This window comes from Bidens hawaiensis, unplaced genomic scaffold (assembly GCF_021521415.1).
Source record: "Bidens hawaiensis isolate Kalapana, Puna unplaced genomic scaffold, B.hawaiensis_p1.1 tig00001576_1, whole genome shotgun sequence".
NCBI lineage: Eukaryota > Viridiplantae > Streptophyta > Magnoliopsida > Asterales > Asteraceae > Bidens > Bidens hawaiensis.
The window spans coordinates 711765-730977 of record NW_027491089.1 but is presented as its reverse complement, the minus strand read 5'-3'; the positions used below and the strand labels follow the sequence as shown (position 1 = coordinate 730977).

The window sequence follows — 19213 nt, the reverse complement described above, 5'->3', positions numbered from 1 at the left end:
TTCTGTGATGTATTGGTTCGGACACCTTCTTTGGGATTTCAGAAGAAAAATGTATGCCAAATACATTATGCCGAACATCGGTAAACCTTTGAAGCTGAAGGCGATACCCAAGGGACACAGACGATGATCAAGCAAGAAGACTGGGATCGCTTCGTTGAGTACACACAATCAGAGCAGTTTCAAGTATAAATCCTCTACTCTGCAAACGTAGATTGATCGACTATATATGGTTTATGTTTTGTGTTTAAATATAATGAAATGATTATAATGTGCGGTTGAAGAAAAAATCGGCTTCATCAAAGGGAGCTCGAGCAAAGAATGTTTTTGATCATCACATGGGACGAGGGGGTTATACCTACCTTCGAGAGAAACTGGTAATCACCGTCAGCTTCTTTCTCTCTAGTTCAATGATTTGTTGGTTATGTGTCTAACGCATGACCGTCAGCTGCTTTCTCTTGAATATTTGACAAGGTCAAAAAGAAGGGAATTGGACCGGATGAGATCCCCGGCCGTGCATTAATGTGGATGAAAGGAAGGGAGGACAAAGATGGTGCATACAAGAATGCTGTTGTCGAAGGCGTGGCAACCAAATTAGTATGTTTTAGTATTAAACTTTTTAAATCATGTTAAAGTCAATTCATTGCCTTATATTGGTGTCAAAAAAACTTGAGTCTGTATAACATGTCTCAACACTTTATGTGGATACATAAGCGTGTTACAAGTGTATTAGAATATTTGTTTTCTTGCAGGCTCAGCATGAGGAGCAGATTGCCTCCGGAGCCCTGACACTTGAACCTTGCAAAGATGCCGTCACCTTAGTGCTTGGAAAAGAGAAAGGTGGGTTTTTAAAAGGGATTGGGTACGGATTGACAACAGGTAAATATTGGGGTGTGAGTCGGGTAAAAGGCTCGTTTATGAAACGGATTGCCCAACTTGAGTATGAGGCAGTGCAGAGAGATGAAGTGGTGAACAGGTTGACGACTCTACTTGAATCCACGAATGCTATGCTAGCAAGCTGTGAGAAGGAACAGTTAGCATTTGAGGCCAGGTTCAGACATCTCGAAGGATTGTTGCCGCAAATGTCGGCAAGTCAAGTAAGTGACGTATGCAACATATTAATTAATGCATTCGACATACATAATTGGCATTTCAGTACTTTTTATAATTCGTTGTCAAAACGGTACCCGCTCCCCATATCGCGACATCAGTAAGTATTTGACAATTTCAGTACTTTTTATAATTCGTTTCCAATGTGAGTGTACTCATTTTCTATTACCGAATTGCAGGCCAAGTCTGTGGAAAAAAGTGTTGACCAAATGCTACCCGCTCCCCATATCGCGACATCAGTAAGTATTTGACAATTTCAGTACTTTTTATAATTCGTTTCCAATGTGAGTGTGCTCATTTTCTATTACCGAATTGCAGGCCAAGTCTGTGGAAAAAAGTGTTGACCAAACGGTAGTCGATCCCCATAGCGCGACATCAGTAAGTATTTGGCAATTTCAGTTTTTATATTTTATAACCTAATAAGTCTAACAATTCCAATTTCTTTTATATTACCAATGAAGCCTATAGAGAACAATGTTGACCAAGCATCAACACAACTACACCACACTCCGGATGGTAACGGCTCGAAAAAACCATCAGTAAGTATTGGGCAATTTCAGTTTTTTCTTTAATTGTTGATTGATTCATTGAATGGTTTTTAGGTAAAACGGAGAAGACGCAAAAGAAAAGTTGATGTATCTACGGATGAAGCTTCCCCACATGCTGTCATAAAGGTATGTACTATGCGAAACGTTGTTAATTTCCCACCAACATGGGTATGTACTTATATATTGACTTCAACTAAGCCATCTTAATTTCACATGCTTGATTATAGGTGTATGAGTATCGTTTGTGTGTGCATGACAAGCGTAACAAGGTGGCAAATGGTAAAGTTCATTGGTCACAGGTTCCACAACAGTTGCATGGAAAAGTAATCCCGGAGGGTTGCTATAAAGTTAGTATTGACGAAGTCATAAAGGAACAAGCAATTATTCCTTGTGAGGCAGGTGAAATTGTGACTGTTGGCAACGCACGTGGTACTTTTGTTGCTTGGCCAGAACACCTAATCTTATGTGACCAGGAGGTTTGTTCCCTTTTAACTTAACCGAACAAATATCTATGTTCATTTTCATTTAGTTTAAAAAATGAACACTTGTGTTCGTTTATGTTCGTTGTTTATAATCTAAACTGACGTAATTGAACAAAGATAAACGAACATAAACGAACTTCCAGCCGAAAGGTTCACGAACAGTTAAACGAACGTTCGGTTCGTTTGCAGGCCTACTATTTTGTTCTATTCAATTACAAAATACGACATTAATTATACATATTTGTTTTTCATATTCTGTTGTTCCAGCTACCACCACTCCCATCCTCAAAAGAACCAGACAGAGCTGGCAAGAAGGCAAAGGCAAAGTACACAACGATAGACCGGGTGACCAAACAGAAAACAAGGAGCAGTGCCAAGAAAACCGACGCCTTAGCTAGTATATAGCTAGTCGTTATTTTTGTATTTTGTAAGATATTTTGCATATACATTTGCTTAAGTGAATATTATTGTTAATATAATTTGTTTCTAATTTTGTTTTGTCATGCTTGCTTACAGTTGTTTTATATTACTACACAAAAAATAAAAATAATTATATATTGCTTAATTACACACAATTTGGCTAGAACACATTAAATAGGTGTGGCCAAAAGTAAGACAATAGCCACACCTGAAATTACAAAAATTAGAGTCTATAAATGACCATTAGCCACAACATAAACATTTTTGTGTGACGAAAAGTATGATAATAGCCACACTTTATATTAGAAAAGCATTATGTGTGACAAACGGTAAAGACCATGGCCACACCACAAAGTACAAAAGAGTGTTTGAGTGGCAACTTCACATTTTTAGCCACATTGACAACAACCTCCAGTGTCTATATGATATTATTAGCCACACAGTACCTCACTATGTGTGACAAAAAGTTTGACAATAGCCACACTTTAAATTAGGAAAAGCATTATGTGTGACAAACGGTAAGACAATGGCCACACCACAAAAGAGTGTTTGAGTGGCAACTTCACATTTTTAGCCACATTGACAACAACCTCCAGTGTCTATATGATATTATTAGCCACGCAGTACCTCACTATGTGTGACGAAAAGTTTTACAATAGCCAGACTTTAAATTAGGAAAAGCATTATGTGTGACAAACGGTAAGACAATGGCCACACCAAAAACTACAAACGAGTTTTTGACTAGCAAGTTCACATTTTTAGCCACATTTACAATAACCTCCAGTGTCTATAAGATATGATTAACCACACAGTACTTCACTATGTGTGACGAAAAGTTTTACAATAGCCACACTTTATATTAGGAAAACATTTTGTGTGATAAACGGTAAGACAATGGCCACACTATAATCTACAAAGGAGTTTTTGAGTGGCAAGTAAACATATTTAGCCACTTTTAATGTAATATCTAGTGTCTATATCATATAATTAGCCACACTATTAGTAAATTTAAGTGGCCATTTCTTTGCTATATTCACACGGTATAGGTCACAATGTAAGCTTAACACAACCCTATTGGCCACATTAATATAAAATTCATGTGGCAGATACATAAATTCATGTGGCTATATAGATGCAATGGTCACTCATAGTAAATCGACATGTGGCCATTTTCTACCATTTAGCCACACTTATTGGAGAGGCTTCTTGATGGCCAGCAACTAATGCATGTACCCTTTAGCCACACTTATTACCACATAAGGCCACTAAAAACTCTGTGTGGCCATATCATACCCACGGTGTCGCAACCTTTGGTCACATATGACCTGAACCAAATGTGTGTGGCTAAAGGCCTACGGCCACACTTTTTACGTGTGGCCGAAGGTCAATTTTCACGTAGTGAGTTATATTCATAGTAAAATTTAACAACTCTCTTCCCCCCGCCTCTTGTACTTCTAACAAGTCATTATAAGTACTTTTATTGCTCCCATTGACCTTAGAAACCTTTATAAAATTTTGCATGCTTAGGGTCAATGTTTAAAGACCAATAAATTCTAATAGAGAAACATGTTAATGATGTAAGTCATCGTAGTTTCTCTTGTGAGGATTATTTAGTAAGAAATCAGAGTATGCCCACATTTAACAAACAATGAAACTTTTGTAAGAGTAGTAGTAAATTCTAAAGAGATAATATTTTTAAAGGAATAGTGTTGTGATGGAGCAGTGTTTTGTACTAGAGGTGTAATTGAAATAATATCAAGTTTTCACTCCCCCACCTCTTGCAAATCTTTTAAGTTATGATTAAGACACTTAAGGCTCCGACTGATTTTTAATATCTCTAGGAAAAATACAAAAGAAGTTTCAATGATGTACGTGGCGTGAGAATCTGTCATATATATGTTAGACTTGATTAATTTTATTTAACTTCTAGATGTCATAGTAAAATTACGGACATATTTAGAAGAAATCGTATTAATTATTTATCAATGGATCTCTTTAAGATCTTGGACCATAGAAGAAAGTATATACTAAATTTTGATTAAGCTCTAGAATATTAAGATATCATAAAGCGTAATTAGAAGACAGTTTATCATGGTTCTAATAACCTAAACATCTAAATTTATCACTGACACTCGTGATAGTTATTTGTTGATTTGAGGTAAACATATAGAACTAGACTCAAACAATCATGTGTTAATTGGAATATTATGATTAGCATACTTAAATATCATTAATATACAAATAAAAAAATTTAGCTAGTTATTATTTTGAATTATGGGCAGTCTTGTAATGCCTATGCCTAATCGAATGACATATTTTTTGCAATGAGACTTCTCTTTAGAGAACTTAAAGCTAGAAGTAATACTTGTATTTTGTCTATTAACCTTAGAATTATCCTCTTTTAAGTTTTAGTGGTAGTGATTTGAATAACATCTTATTTCCAGTAACAGACATTTCTTTTCGTTTACATATGTTGTTGCTCAACACACTCATTTTTCTTTGATACTTCTGAGTGTTATAAGTGATTCTTAGGGCACCAAGTTGTATTATTGAAAATTATAGTATGTAATATACTATAAAATTGTATTTATTTTCATGTCTAAACCCTTAATTTTATGGGTCATGGTATTGTGCATTATGATGTATTCAGGGATACCATTTAACCTTATAGTTAGAATTTATAATGAATGCATGCATCTTAGGAGTTATTTTGATTAGTCTTAGGAAAAACTAAATCTAGAATAACTCTAGTGATAACATTTATTTAAATAAGTTCTTGATTATCATTATCATAAGAGACATTATGATTGACTCATCTCATTTGTTATGCTCTAGTGTTCAATAAAATGACTGTTATTAAAAAGAATAGTAGGATAGTCATATCATGTTTTAAGGGATAATTAGAACTGAGAGGAGCTAAATAATATTGAAACTCTTAGGAACTATAAAAACACTTTTAACTATAAAAGATTTTAGGAACTGTGTTGTAAAAAGTAATAAATAAATCGAACATATATTGTTATAGAAAAAGTCTTACAAAAGTGTTGCAATCAATACATATATAGCCCTAAGCAGTTAAACAAATTGATAGTTTTATTATTAATGTTAAACAAAAACATTTGGGACTCCTTAGTTATTAGGTATCAGCTATGTCATGAAACAATTTTTTAAATTTAAAAGTTTCATTTAATAAAATCGATGATGTTACAAGTTAACCAAACTTTGTTTAATTTATTAAAACGACGATGTCAGACCCAATAAAAAAATGGTTTGATTCTTTCTAAACATATCTTGAACAGAAACTTTTACTCAAGGGGACATTGTCCATGGCCCCACAATTATGTCATGCCGGGGCCCAACCTTGTTGCCAGGATGAAGAATTTCATTTGCAACTCATCCATCCTCTTTATAATGTTTAGTCAATCTCTCCTGTCTACTTGAGTACTTGTACCTCATCAATAATTATGTTTAGTTCGACGGGCAATGAATCCGAACCCTCCACCACCACGTCCTCGCAAATGACACAATGGTCACAACTTTGCCGTAACTTTGAATTTAACGAAATTCTTTTGGCCACAGAAAACTTTTCTGAATCACTGGTAATTGGACGTGGAGGTTTTGGGAAAGTTTATAAAGGTGTCATTACTAATGGAGCCACTCTTGTTGTTGCAGCCATTAAACGATTGGATGCGATGTCCAATCAGGGGGCACCCGAGTTCTGGGCTGAAGTTGAAATGCTTTCCAAGCTGCGTCACTGTCATCTAGTGTCTTTGATTGGTTATTGCAAACACCGCAGGGAGATGATCCTAGTATATGAATACATGCCCTGCGGAACACTTGCAGATCATCTCCACAAACTTAGGACCCCTCTTTCTTGGTGTGAGCGACTCACGACGTGCATAGGTGCGGCACGTGGGTTAGACTACCTTCACACCGGTACAGGAATTGAGTTTGGTATTATACACCGAGATGTCAAGAGCTCCAATATTTTGTTAGATGAAAGCTGGGCAGCTAAAGTTTCGGATTTTGGGTTGTCCAAAATAAGCCCAAGGAATCAGCCATCGACTCATGTCAGCACACTTGTTAAAGGTACCTTTGGGTATTTCGACCCGAATTATTTTGCCACCGGAAACTTGACAACGAAGTCTGATGTGTACGCTTTTGGGGTAATATTGTTGGAAGTGTTGTGTGGGAAGAGAGCTGTGGATGATAGTCTTGATTGTGGATTGGCAACATGGGCTCAAGACTCTATCAAAGAAGGCCGTTTGAAAGATATCGTTTATCATGATATAAGAGATGAAATATCCCCTAAATGTTTGAAACATTTTGCTCTAATAGCAGAAAAATGTTTGGAAAACCATCCAAAGCATCGTCCTACCATGGCTGAGGTTGTGCTTAGTCTTGAGTATGTACTGAACTTGCAAGTGAAGACTAATAATATGTCACAAGCTGCAGGAAAGACAATATTTGGTAGAATGGTGGATAAGTTTTCTTTCGCCGAAAACGGCCAGAACTCAGGTATTTTAATCGCCTCTTTTTTGTGTCTAGGTTTATAGAAAGGATCTTTCCGAAAATTAAAATTAAAATAAAACGCAGAAGCTAGAGTACTAAAAGAAAAAAGGAACCTTATGTTGTTGAGAGAGAAAACATTTCGATGTTCTTGTCTCTCATCTTCTGTCCTCTTATGGCATCTATTTTGATGAATGTTCACACTATAAATAATGCTAGCCTAAGAAAAGTTGGATCCTCAAACAGACTTACTTTACTAGAAAACTACTAACTCCTATTCACCGCCCGAACTTGTATACAGAAGTTAAAAGTTATAGCAAGCCACCTAGTTACACCATTATTACACTTTATTTACAGCATGCCAACCCGTTTAATTTGTCTACAACTTGCTTTTGGGAACTTTTCTAATATTAAAAAACTAATGTCTTCAGTTACAGGTATGGATTTTGATTCTCTCATGCCCAAGAAGCCCCATATAGGTATGAATTTTGGACCCGTCATGTCCAAAAAGAGGAAGCAACTTATGCTTCGACAAAAATTATTCCAGCAAAATGGTGCTCTGTTATTACATTATAAACCAAAAAATGGCAGTGGATCTATAAATATTTTTTCAGCTGAAGAGATAGAAAAAGCAACTAATAATTTTATAAATAAAATGATTATTGGAAGAGGTGCTTCCGGCAATGTGTACAAGGGAATACTACCAGATAACCGTGTAGTAGCAATCAAGAGGTCCAGAATATCTGATGAAGCACAGATGGAGCAATTCATTAATGAAATTGTAGTTCTCGGACAAATTAATCACAGGCACGTGGTGCAGCTCTTGGGGTGTTGTTTGGAAACGGAGATCCCATTGCTAGCTTATGAATTTGTTTCTAATGGCACTCTTTATGATCACATTCAAAATAATACAAGCAGGCAAGGAAGTTTGTCATGGGATAGCCGATTAAGGATAGCACATGAGTCGGCCAGTGCACTTGCTTATCTTCACTCAGATGTGACACTGATCATCATACATAGAGATGTGAAGTCAACTAACATTTTGTTAGATGCAAATTACACAGCAAAATTTGCAGATTTTGGTTCCTCAAAGTCAATCCAACTGGGTGATCATGATCATCTCACTACACTAGTTCAAGGAACGATAGGTTACTTGGACCCTGAATATTTCCATACAGGCCACCTAACAGATAAGAGCGATGTGTATAGCTTTGGAGTGGTTCTTGCAGAACTCTTGACAGGATCAAAGGCCATTGATCGCAATAGAAGTTTTGAAGAAACAAACCTTGCAACATACTTTGTGAAGGCAAAGAGAGAAGATCGGTTGGGTGAGATTGTTGATCGTCAAATTTTAGTGGAGGCAACTGATGAGCAGCTAGAAGCAGCATGTTCCCTAGTTAGTAGATGCCTTGAACTAGAAGGTCGGAACAGGCCTAGCATGAAAGAAGTGACCATGGAGCTAGAAAGAATAAGGAAATTCAGCATACATCCTTTGGATAGTCAAGACATCGAAGACAAAATGAGTAGCCTAACAATTGAAAGTGAACAAGTTGATCATGATGATATTTATTTTAGTACTAATGGTGAGACTTTTACAATGTAGTTAGTTTTAAATTTTATTTAATATATGATAAGCTGTATAATTACATGTTTCAAGCTTAACTTATTACGATTGCTATCACATAAATATTCGATATATGTTTTTTTTTGAATGGCTAAGTTTATTAAAAGGGCAACAGCAAGAAGCTCGACAACCCCAGAAAAATAACTAACAACGAGATTACAATATTCAATATATGTGGTGTTATTACTTTTGAATCTTGTAATTCAAAGACGAATTCAGATACTTTTTTTTATAAATTTGGTTAAATTCAAAATGTAACAACAACTAAAAGAAAGGAAAAGGAAAGCCAGGAGTAAAACGTAACTTGCGATCGACAAATTTGACCATCTGAATCTGTTTTCTAATCTAGATGGCCACTCTCTAATAAAAGCTGCATCGCTTGAGCCTGGTGCTGAGAGCAGGTGTTTATCTTCATCTGCATCATCATCGTATTTTAACGATTCTTGAGCATTTGAGGATGACACAGATGCGGCGGTCCCATCTTCTTCTGCTGTTTAATTATCATGATATGTAAGAGATTTTATACACATTAACGTGAGCTGCAATAATCAGTCTTTTCTACATTATTTTATGGGCTGGTGTAAATGCATTTGTGAGTTATACAAGTTGTTACAAAGAAGCACTTTGTATTCCACACTGCATAAAGGTGATCAAAAGATAAGACTTCTATGGTCAAAGTCAAACAAAGCTAATTGCCAACTTTCAACATTGATGCTTTCATAAAGTCTTTTGAGAGTTTAAAACATGTAATTTACGTTAAACGAAAAAACACCACACAACAAACTTTTAGGTTAATGAGAAAATTATCTATGATAATATGAATTTAAAATATGTAGTTTGACCACTCTAAAGTCAAACTGAACTATTTTTATTTTTCCTGAACAAAGGGATGACATGGTAGTGTGGTACACATAGTTACATACTTACATAGCACAATTATGATACTTAGGGAGCTGTTTAACTGTACTTGAAGGTTTTTAGAAAGTAGACAACTACAAAGAGCACATAGAAAGAACAACCAGAACTTTTAGAAATTGTCAATGCAAAAAAATAGAATAAACACGCCTTTTTTTACCGGCTCTCTTTTCATTTAAATTTTTCACACCTTTTCCTTGTAGAGAGATAATTAAACAAACATTACTCAAATGGACCCATTATACATAAACGGGTTAAAACTGCAACCTTTACTTAATCTTTTTTAAAGTTTGACCTCTTTATAGTATAATATTCAGTTATTGCAGGTTAGTAACACTTCTGATGAACTCGGATTAACTAGAAATCAAACCCATACTTAAGAACATTGATGGTGAACTCAGATTAACAACAAAAGATGCATATCTAGAAATCAAACCCATATAAATGATTACCGTCATCGGCAACTGAGAACTGTTGTACTGATTGTAATTGATTGACTAATAGAAGTTGATGATGAACTAGGGCTGACAATTTATACACGAGACACGAATGCACGACACGTACCTACACGACTTTAACAAGTAACAGGTAAGACCTTAACAGGTTTCGTGTACTAAACAGGTAGACACGAATTTACCTGTTAATTTTCGTATCTAAACAGGTAAAATACTTGTTTACCTGTTAAGTACATGTTAAGTATCTGGTTAGATTTTTATAATTAAATATATATATATATATATATAATTATAAGTTAACCTAAACCCTAAATTCCTAAAACATTCTCACTCTCTGTTTCTTAGCCGTCACCACTCACGAACATCGAATCTCACATGAGAAATTATGAAACAGACACAATACAACAGAAAAAATATGTGAAGAAATGCTTAGATATCATGTTACTAACCTGGATAATCAAACTATGGCTTCAACTTATTGACCAGCTGAATCTGAGAACCGGTTGAACCAAAATATTGATTGACGAACCGGCATAGATTTTTCCTTCGCTTCATGTGATGGTTTTTTTTCCCTTCTAGATCGACCGCATATATAAGCTCATCGAAACATCAGCCAGTTATATTTTTTCACATAATTATAATTACCATTTAGAAAGTTAGCCTCTAAACAATTAAAGCTTCCTTACTCTTTCAAGCTCCATGGTAACCTCTTTCATGCTAGGTCTGTTCTCACCTCGCGTGTCAAGGCATCTACCTACAAGGTTAGACGCTGCGTCTAGCTGCTCATGATTACTTGCCTCCTCCAGAACTTGACCATCAACAATCTCAAGCAACCGATTTTCGATCTTTGCCTGCAAAAAATACGTTGCAAGTTTTGTATCTTCTTTATCAATTGGCTTTAACCCTGTCAGGAGTTCTGCAAGAACCACTCCAAAACTATACACATCACTCTTATCGGTTAGTTGACCAGTAATCATATATTCAGGATCCATGTAACCAACAGTCCCATAAACCACTGTAAACACTTGGTCATGACCCAACGGAAGTGACTTTGAGGCACCAAAATCCGTAACTTTTGCGGTGTACTTTTCATCCAGTAAAATGTTAGCCGACTTCACATCTCTGTGTATGATGGTCGTTGTGGCATCTGAGTGAAGATAAGCAAGTGCACCAGCTGATTCATGCGCTATTCTTAAACGGCTATCCCATGAAAATCTTCGGGTCTTGGTTGTATTATGATGAATGTGATGATAAAGATTGTAACTAGAAACAAATTCATAAACTAGTAACGGGACTTCCGTTTCCAGACAACATCCCAAAAGTTTCACCACGTTCCTATGATTAATTTGTCCAAGAATTACAATCTCATTTATAAACGGCTCCACTTGTTCTTCATCCGATGCTTTGCACCTCTTAATTGCTACCGCACAATCATCTGGTAGTACACCCTTGTACACAACACCATTACTACCTCTTCCAATAATCATACTTTCATCAAAATTCATAGTTGCTTTTTCTAGCTCTTCTGCTTGAAAAATTTTTATGGAACCGACACCGCCTTTTAGTTTATCTTCCAATAGCAGCGCGCCATTTTTTTGGAATATTTTTTCTCTAGGCGTAAGTTGCTTCCTCCACTTGGGCGTGAGGGACCTAAAATTCATACCTATATAGGGCTTCTTGGGCATGAGTGATCCAAAATCCATACCTGTATGAGGTATGAACACATTATCAGTTATGTACTATGATTTAAAGAGGTGTGTAGCGTGTAATATTGTTTAATTGAAAATGCTAAAAACAGCCAAATTAAGTTAACCACTGTTATATTAATATGTGCATTCATAAAAAAAACGATGACAATAATTCTTGTGTCGAGTAGTATATCTATACATAAACCAGGAAATTGAAATACCTGAGTTCTGGCTATTATCAGTGAACGAAAACTTATCAACCATTCTGCCAAATATTGTCTTGCCTGCAGCGTACACCAAGTTATAGGTTTTCTCTTGTAAGTTCAGTACATATTCAAGACTAAGGACAACCTCAGCCATGGTTGGGCGGTTCTTCGGATTGTTTTCCAAACATCTTTCTACTATTTGAGCAAACAGCTTCAAACATTTTGTGGATATTTCACGCCTTATATTAGTATCTACTATACCCTTCAAACGACCTGCTTTGATCGAGTCTTGAGCCCATGTTGCTATACCGCAATCAAGACTATCATCCACCGCCTTCTTCCGACACAGTACCTCCAACAACACCACCCCAAAAGCATACACATCAGACTTCCTTGTCAGCTTTCCGGTGGCAAAATAATTTGGATCGATATACCCAAAAGTGCCTTTAACAAGTGTGTTAACATATGTGGATGATTGATTCTTTGGGCTTACTGTAGACAACCCGAAATCAGAAACTTTAGCAGCCCAGCTTTCACCTAACAAGATATTAGAGCTCTTGACATCTCGGTGTATAATACCGAACTCAATACCCGTACCAGTATGGAGGTAGTCTAACCCACGAGCCGCACCTATGCAAATCTTGAGTCGCTGACACCAAGAAAGACAGGTACCAAGTTTGTGGAGATGATCTGCAAGCGTTCCTTTGGGCATGTATTCATACACAAGGATCATCTCGGATTCATGATTACAATAACCAATCAAGGAGACTAGATGACAGTGACGCAACTTGGAAAGCATTTCAACTTCAGCCCAAAACTCTGACGCCCCTTGATTCGACATGGAATCCAATCGTTTAACGGCTGCAACGACAAGAGTTGAGCCAATATTAATGTTACCTTTGTATACTTTACCAAAGCCTCCTCGCCCGATTACTAGCGATTCGGCAAAGTTTTCTGTGGCCGAAAGAATTTCATGATATTCGAAGTGACGGCAAATTTGTGACCATTGCACGGAGGAGGTTGCGGTGAGGTTGGATGGTTCATATTCATTTCTGGTAGCAACAGACATTATTATTGATGATGTAGAAGTAGAACAATTATTTGAAAAGATGACCCATATAAAGAAAGTTACAAAATGAATGTCCTTTTCAGTGTATGGGTGTGAAAAGAAAGTTGACTTTTCTTCCATGTAATTTGACATGTATGAGTTTAGATAGATCAAATTGAGTTTGGATCAATTATTTAATACTTGTTAGTTGACAATTTTTTCAGTTTTTCATATTTTTAATACTTGTTAGTTGAGAAATTTTTCTGTTTTTCAAATTATAAATTATGAGTTTACTTCGAGCTGACTTATGAACCTAAACAAGCTTTTTATTTATATAATATTTATTTAGTATTTATATAATAACTATTATTATATACAAACTATATGATAAAAGTAATTACAAAATTCGTATTGTATCGTATATATATTATTTAAATTATAATAAATATATATATAAAAAAACAATTAAATAATTAATAAATAATAAACTAATTCAGCTCGAGCTTTAGAAATACAGCTTGAAACGAGTTGGTCTGGAGCTTGAGCCCTCTTAAATTAAAAGAAGCCAAGCTCAAGCACGAACAAGCTCATGTTTGGCTGGTTTACACCCCTAGGCTCTTGCCTGTCTATGACATGCACTTCTCTTTACACGTTGCGTCTAGACAACAGGCAAGGCCTATGATTATTATGCACCCTTCAAACGACTTTCAACCAATTAGTCTAATTACAACTTAATCAGCCCGTTTTCATACGAATGTCATCCCTAAAAATCATGTTCACATCAATACTTTACTACAACAAATCAGCAATATGATATGATACAATGAGCTCCAAACAATCAATCATCAAAAGTGCACTTTTCAAATTCTACAATCTTCCATAATGGAAAGGAAAACCGCATCCATTGTACAACAAACTAGAGTGCAAATCTTAAAAACTAATAATAATTAAAAAAATAAAATCAGCAGAAAAACTAACTTGTGATTGACAAATTACACCAACCGAAACTGTTTCTCTTATCTAGACCACCCCTCTCTAATAAAGTCTACATCACTTGAGGTTCGTGCAGATAGTAGGCGTTTATCTTCATCATCATCGTCATCATATTCTAATGGTTCTTGAGCGTTTGAAGATGACACAGACGCGGTCCCATCTTCTTCTGCAATTTAATTATCATAATAATAATTATGAAATTTTCTACATTATTTTATGGGTTAAATAAGTCGTATTACAAAGCAACTTCTATGGTCAAAGTCAAACAAAGCTAATTACCAACTTTCAAAATTTTAATTTATCTAAAGCCGAATGAAAGTTAAAAAAAGTAATCTATGTTAACCGAAAACACTACACACAACAAAATGTTAGGTTAATGGAAAACTTTTGTATGATAATATAATATGAAATAAGCATAAGTAGTTTGACCACTCAAAAGTCAAACTCCACTAGTTTATTTTCGGGAACAATACAGTTAACGAATTGTTTAGCGGGAAGCCGGGAAGTTCGTTTATTTAATAAATGAATGGACATGAACAATAACTCTTTGTTTATTTAGTTAAATGGAAGAACATGAACACATGTCTCGTGATTTCATTTGTGTTCATAAACGTTCGTTAATTTAAATTTGTTTATGTTCATTAGTTTACATTAATTTGTATCTGTTAGTTTACGTTTGTTTATGTTCGTTCATTTACATTCGCTATTATATTTGTTTAAACTTTTAGGTCCACTACATTGTTTTTCACATTACTTTTAATTAGTTTTAGCTTTTTATATTCGTTCATCTATGTTCGTTCGTTTACGGCTTTAAGCTCGTGAACCACTTGTTAATACTGTTAACGAAAAAACATAAACTAACACAAACACTTTCATTTTCTTATATCGAACACGAACAAGAAAACCCCGTTCTTTTAACTGTGCATGTTCAATAGATTGTTCAGTTAAAAATAAACGAACAAACATGAGCATGCCCTGTTCGTGTCCGTTCGGTACATTTACAGCAAAGTACACATACCGCAATTATGATACTCGGGGAGTTTTTTGACTGTAGTTACTTGAAGGTGTTCAGGAAGTAAACAACTACAAAGAGAACCTGAAAATAAAAAAAAAACAAAAGTATAATATTAGGATCTATAACAACTTAAAAAAATAAATAAATAAATAAAATAATTAAAAAATAGTACACACCTACTTTGGCGAGTCGGTTAACCCACCCGGGAATATTCTGGCCCGTTAATCTTTGGGTAATATCATCAGTAAAATGGTTGCAGTTTTTTGAAATGAGGTGATAAGTGTCACCGTGATACTCTGAAGCAACGGTTTCAATAAATTCTCTAAATTCAGTAGGCGATTTGCTTATGTTGCCTAATGGAATTGAACATCTGTAAATAAAACCCGGGCAAGTTTTGGGTTCAACTTCAAACACCCCACTGATTGGGAAATCGTGTGCTCCAAACCCGTATTCCATACCGTACACTGCAATAACTACCCGTTGGTTAGGTTATTTTTATTAAGAAAATAGCAAAACTGTTCAATAAATCAAGTACGTTTTCTATAGCATATATAGGCAAAAAAAATGTCACTTTATACTGTTTGATTAAAAAAAACATGTATTATTTTCATACCATATCAACCAAACAAATTATTTAAAGGTAAAAAATAAGTTACCTATTTGCAGTCTTATTTTGACAGAATATGAGATGATCAAGCTCTCCTTTCACAAAAAAAAACTCTTTTTTGTCACAAAAATGTCATTTTTAATCATTTTATGTATCATTTCAAACAAACAGTATTTAAATGTAATCCCAAAGAAAAAATTTAAAATTCCTACAAAACCCTGTACATCATTAATGTCAAAAACCTTGAAAACACGAAATTTGAAAGAAACCCAGTAAAAGTTATTAAATCATTCTACAAAACCAATATAATCAAATGTGAAACAAAAGAAAACACAAATCATTGTATTTGTATAAATTCAAAAGAACCCCATAAGGCATTAAGTCATGATCACCATTCACCAATAACCATCATATGAAGTACATGTTCTAAAGTTAAAGAACCACTATTCAAGGACATAATGAACCATTAAAACAGAATAATAATAATAATAATAATAATAATAATAATAATAATAATTTACTAGAATTCAATAACCACCCTTAACAAACAATATAAAACATTGAACTAAATCGAAAACCGATGAAATTTCAAATGATTCTACAAAATTCATATAACATTTAAAACCAATATACTCAAATCTATGAACACAAATAAACCTCACAAAGAACCCATCTTCTAAAGCTCAAGAACCCCTATCAAATTATAAATCCATAACCCATTAAAGAATCAAACCCCTGTAAAAAGCCCCTAACTTAATTTGAACAAATTCAAAAATAACCAGATCAAAATTAAACCAAAGTTGGATAATTTCAAATATACCCAAATGAAAGATACCGATGCTCTAACGCATTAACCGGTGTAAGCTCATAATACACAGTCAAGAAACATTAAGTCATCATGATCAACATCTTCTAAAGCTCAATAACCCCTATTAAGAAACCTTATAAAAACAGCAAACTAACTAAATAAAAAAACAAATAAAGTTTTAATCCACTCTACAAAACCCATATCACTACAAAAAACCAAAAGCTCCAAATCAGTTATAATAAAAAAATAAAATTAAAATTAAAAAAAAAAAAACTATGAACACAAAGAACCCCTATAAAGATTCTTAATTTCAACAAATTCATATATAACCAAACCAAAATTAAACCAAAGTTGGAATCTTTCTAACCTTGAATACCCGAATGAAAGATACCAAACCCGAACCATATACTATACGAATTAACCGGTGTAAGATCATACACATTCAAGAACACTTGTGTATCCATGTTACTATAATCTCTTTCTGATGTACTCTCTATTCCCATTTGCTAAATTCAGGTTAAAAGTAATCACCTTTTCAAGAAGAAAAAAGATTGGAAATTGATTTTGGGATCATGGGTTTTTTTGGTATGAGGAGTGAATGGAGTGTTGGATCGAAATGGGTTTGTGTTTGTGTGGGAAAAGATGATTGATTGGGACTTGGTTCATGTGAGAGATGGGGATGGGAAACAGAAGGGTAAAATGGGAAGAGTGTTTTTTTCTTTTTAAAATTGTCATAATAATTAGTTTGGTTTGGACCTAGTTTATTTCGGACTCAACCAAAGTATAAATCAGGTAAGACTTGCAAAACTTGATTTACATCATACCAATTATCTATAACAGGATCAGTTCACGGGACATAAACCATTAAACGTTTGGGGTCTGGTCAGGTCTCGTGGGTCTGGCAATTATTTCTTTGCAGAAACTAGGTAAAACTCGTGAGACCTGAATTAATCAGAAGTGGGTTTTTAGATTAGGGTTGCTTCACGAGTCCCGAGAATACCACTAAACAGGTCAGATCTCTTAAGTCTGGTTGTTTGCACACTCCTAATAATAACAATAAATTTGGTATGGTATGGTATTGATAATCTCAATCTCATACTTGATTATAAAATCATTTCACATAGTTGTCTCAATGGTTGTTGGGTATCGGGTTTGATCACAGGTGTCATGTATATTCACTAGTTTCTTATAATATACATGCTCGGGTTATTAAATATATTTTTTCAAATATATCATGTATACTTATTAGTTTCTTAAATATTTATGTTTGAAATATCTCAAGTATATAATATTTGTGTTTGAAGTATCTAAAATAGATAAGTTTGATGATATTATAAATCTCAAAATATAATTTAATATTTTGTAGTATACAAATATAAATAATATCATCAAAATATATATATCTTAAAATAAAGAGTTCACTACATTTGTGCTTCTTGTTAACTCTACTGTGTATCAAGAGAACGGGGCACTAATGTAATATCCTGTTTTCTCGTTTCGGTTAATAAATAAAAAATATGAGTTATTATGAGTCGGGCTAGTGTTGGGTTAAATAGATATGGGTTATGGACTTGGATTTAAAAAAAAGGAAGAAAAGACCATGGGCTTGAGCCCATGACCCATAGTATATAAACCAAACTTATGTATTAATCCATTCATTTTCCACTAACTCCATATACCATCAAAAACACACACTTAGTTCTCTCTCATCTTGCTTTCTCTCTCTAGCCGAAATCACCAAGAGAAACCGAGCATCAACCCGAGGTAATGATAATATGATAGTGTATGAACTCAAACTCGTTAGACTTAGTTGCGAAAAAACGAGTTGACACCTTTAAACCGTTAAAGTCATGAGATCCAGGTGGAATCAGGTATAAACCGAACCAAAAATGAGCTTAGGGGTCACCCTAGCTCAGATCTGGATCGAACGGGACGAAAAACGGTGGAAAACGAGTAAGATCTCGTTTTTCCGGCGAAATCGCTGTTTTCCGACGGCGGAAAGGCGGCGGGTACGAGGTTAACATGTCAGAGAAAGTTTCTGACATTCTCTGACCTAACCCTAATTCGTTACGGGGGCATAACGAATCAACCCCTGATTCGTTAAGCCAATTCACTATTGAAGAATAACGAACTAGCTTCTTTCGCTAACTACTTCGTTAAGCAATTCGTATGCCAATTCGTTAAGGAATGAATGAAGAACTAACCCCAATTCGTTAAGTAGTTCGTTAAGGGAGAACTGACGAATGAACCCCCAATTCGTTAAAGGTTCAGTTCGTTATAAGGGTTTAGTTCGCTATGAATTTCAATTCATTAACCAGACCAAACGGATGAAATCCAATTCGTTACAAGGACCAGTTCGTTATGATAGTTAATTCGTTGAGAACTGGGTAACGAACTAGAAGTTTAATAAAATGACAGAATAGTCCCTGGACTAAGAAAAGAATGGTTAAATTACAAAGAAGCCCTCAAACTTTTAAGTAAGCCTCACAAAGAACACATCTTCTACAACTCAAGATAATAATAATAATAATAATAATAATAATAATAATAATAATAAAGATTTAAACTTCTCTATAAAAACCCTAACTTTTTAATTTCAACAATTTCAAATAAATTATCAAACCGAAGTTGGAATCTTTCTAACCTTGAATACCCGAATGAAAGATACCAAACCCGAACCATATACTATACGAATTAACCGGTGTAAGATCATACACATTCAAGAACACATGTGTGTCCATGTTACTATAATCTCTTTCTGACGTACTCTCAATTCCCATTTGCTGAA

General features: G+C 34.7%; 3 protein-coding genes across 4 annotated transcripts; 1 reads left to right on the top strand and 2 right to left on the bottom strand.

Moving 5' to 3' along the window:
• Nucleotides 1–6075: 6075 nt before the first annotated feature.
• Nucleotides 6076–8669, top strand: LOC143588690 (uncharacterized). The gene is made up of 2 exons (XM_077069629.1): nt 6076–7075; nt 7504–8669. The coding sequence occupies exons 1-2, from the start codon at nt 6076–6078 to the stop codon at nt 8667–8669; spliced, it is 2166 nt and encodes a 721-aa protein (XP_076925744.1).
• A 1909-nt stretch (nt 8670–10578) lies between these two features.
• LOC143589096 (uncharacterized) lies at nt 10579–13162 on the bottom strand. The gene is made up of 2 exons (XM_077069949.1): nt 11970–13162; nt 10579–11765 (listed from the first exon to the last, which is right to left on the bottom strand). Exons 1-2 carry the CDS (start codon nt 13153–13155, stop codon nt 10732–10734), a joined length of 2220 nt encoding a protein of 739 aa, XP_076926064.1. The 5' UTR covers nt 13156–13162; the 3' UTR covers nt 10579–10731.
• Nucleotides 13163–13533: 371 nt separating this feature from the next.
• Nucleotides 13534–17103, bottom strand: LOC143589107 (deSI-like protein At4g17486). Of its 2 annotated transcripts, XR_013145213.1 has the most exons (5): nt 16793–17103; nt 15187–15474; nt 15014–15091; nt 13799–14161; nt 13535–13732 (listed from the first exon to the last, which is right to left on the bottom strand). XR_013145213.1 is itself a non-coding variant. In XM_077069958.1 (4 exons), the coding sequence occupies exons 1-4, from the start codon at nt 16926–16928 to the stop codon at nt 14019–14021; spliced, it is 645 nt and encodes a 214-aa protein (XP_076926073.1). In that variant the 5' UTR covers nt 16929–17103; the 3' UTR covers nt 13534–14018. The 2 variants fall into 2 exon arrangements, 1 of the variants encoding a protein (XP_076926073.1); XM_077069958.1 differs by having other exon boundaries at nt 13534–14161.
• Nucleotides 17104–19213: the final 2110 nt, after the last annotated feature.

Bases quoted from the DNA above. Each gene is read 5' to 3' on its own strand.
- LOC143588690 (XM_077069629.1), top strand. From the start codon at position 6,076: ATGACACAATGGTCACAACTTTGCCGTAACTTTGAATTTAACGAAATT. The intron at 7,076-7,503 runs GTATTTTAATCG...CTTCAGTTACAG, and splicing joins CGAAAACGGCCAGAACTCAG to GTATGGATTTTGATTCTCTC.
- LOC143589096 (XM_077069949.1), bottom strand. From the start codon at position 13,155: ATGTCAAATTACATGGAAGAAAAGTCAACTTTCTTTTCACACCCATAC. The intron at 11,766-11,969 runs GTATTTCAATTT...TACCTCATACAG, and splicing joins TGATAATAGCCAGAACTCAG to GTATGGATTTTGGATCACTC.
- LOC143589107 (XM_077069958.1), bottom strand. From the start codon at position 16,928: ATGGGAATAGAGAGTACATCAGAAAGAGATTATAGTAACATGGATACA. The intron at 15,092-15,186 runs GTGTGTACTATT...TTTTATTTTCAG, and splicing joins TAACCGACTCGCCAAAGTAG to GTTCTCTTTGTAGTTGTTTA. The intron at 14,162-15,013 runs GTATGTGTACTT...ATTAAATTGCAG, and splicing joins CCCCGAGTATCATAATTGCG to AAGAAGATGGGACCGCGTCT.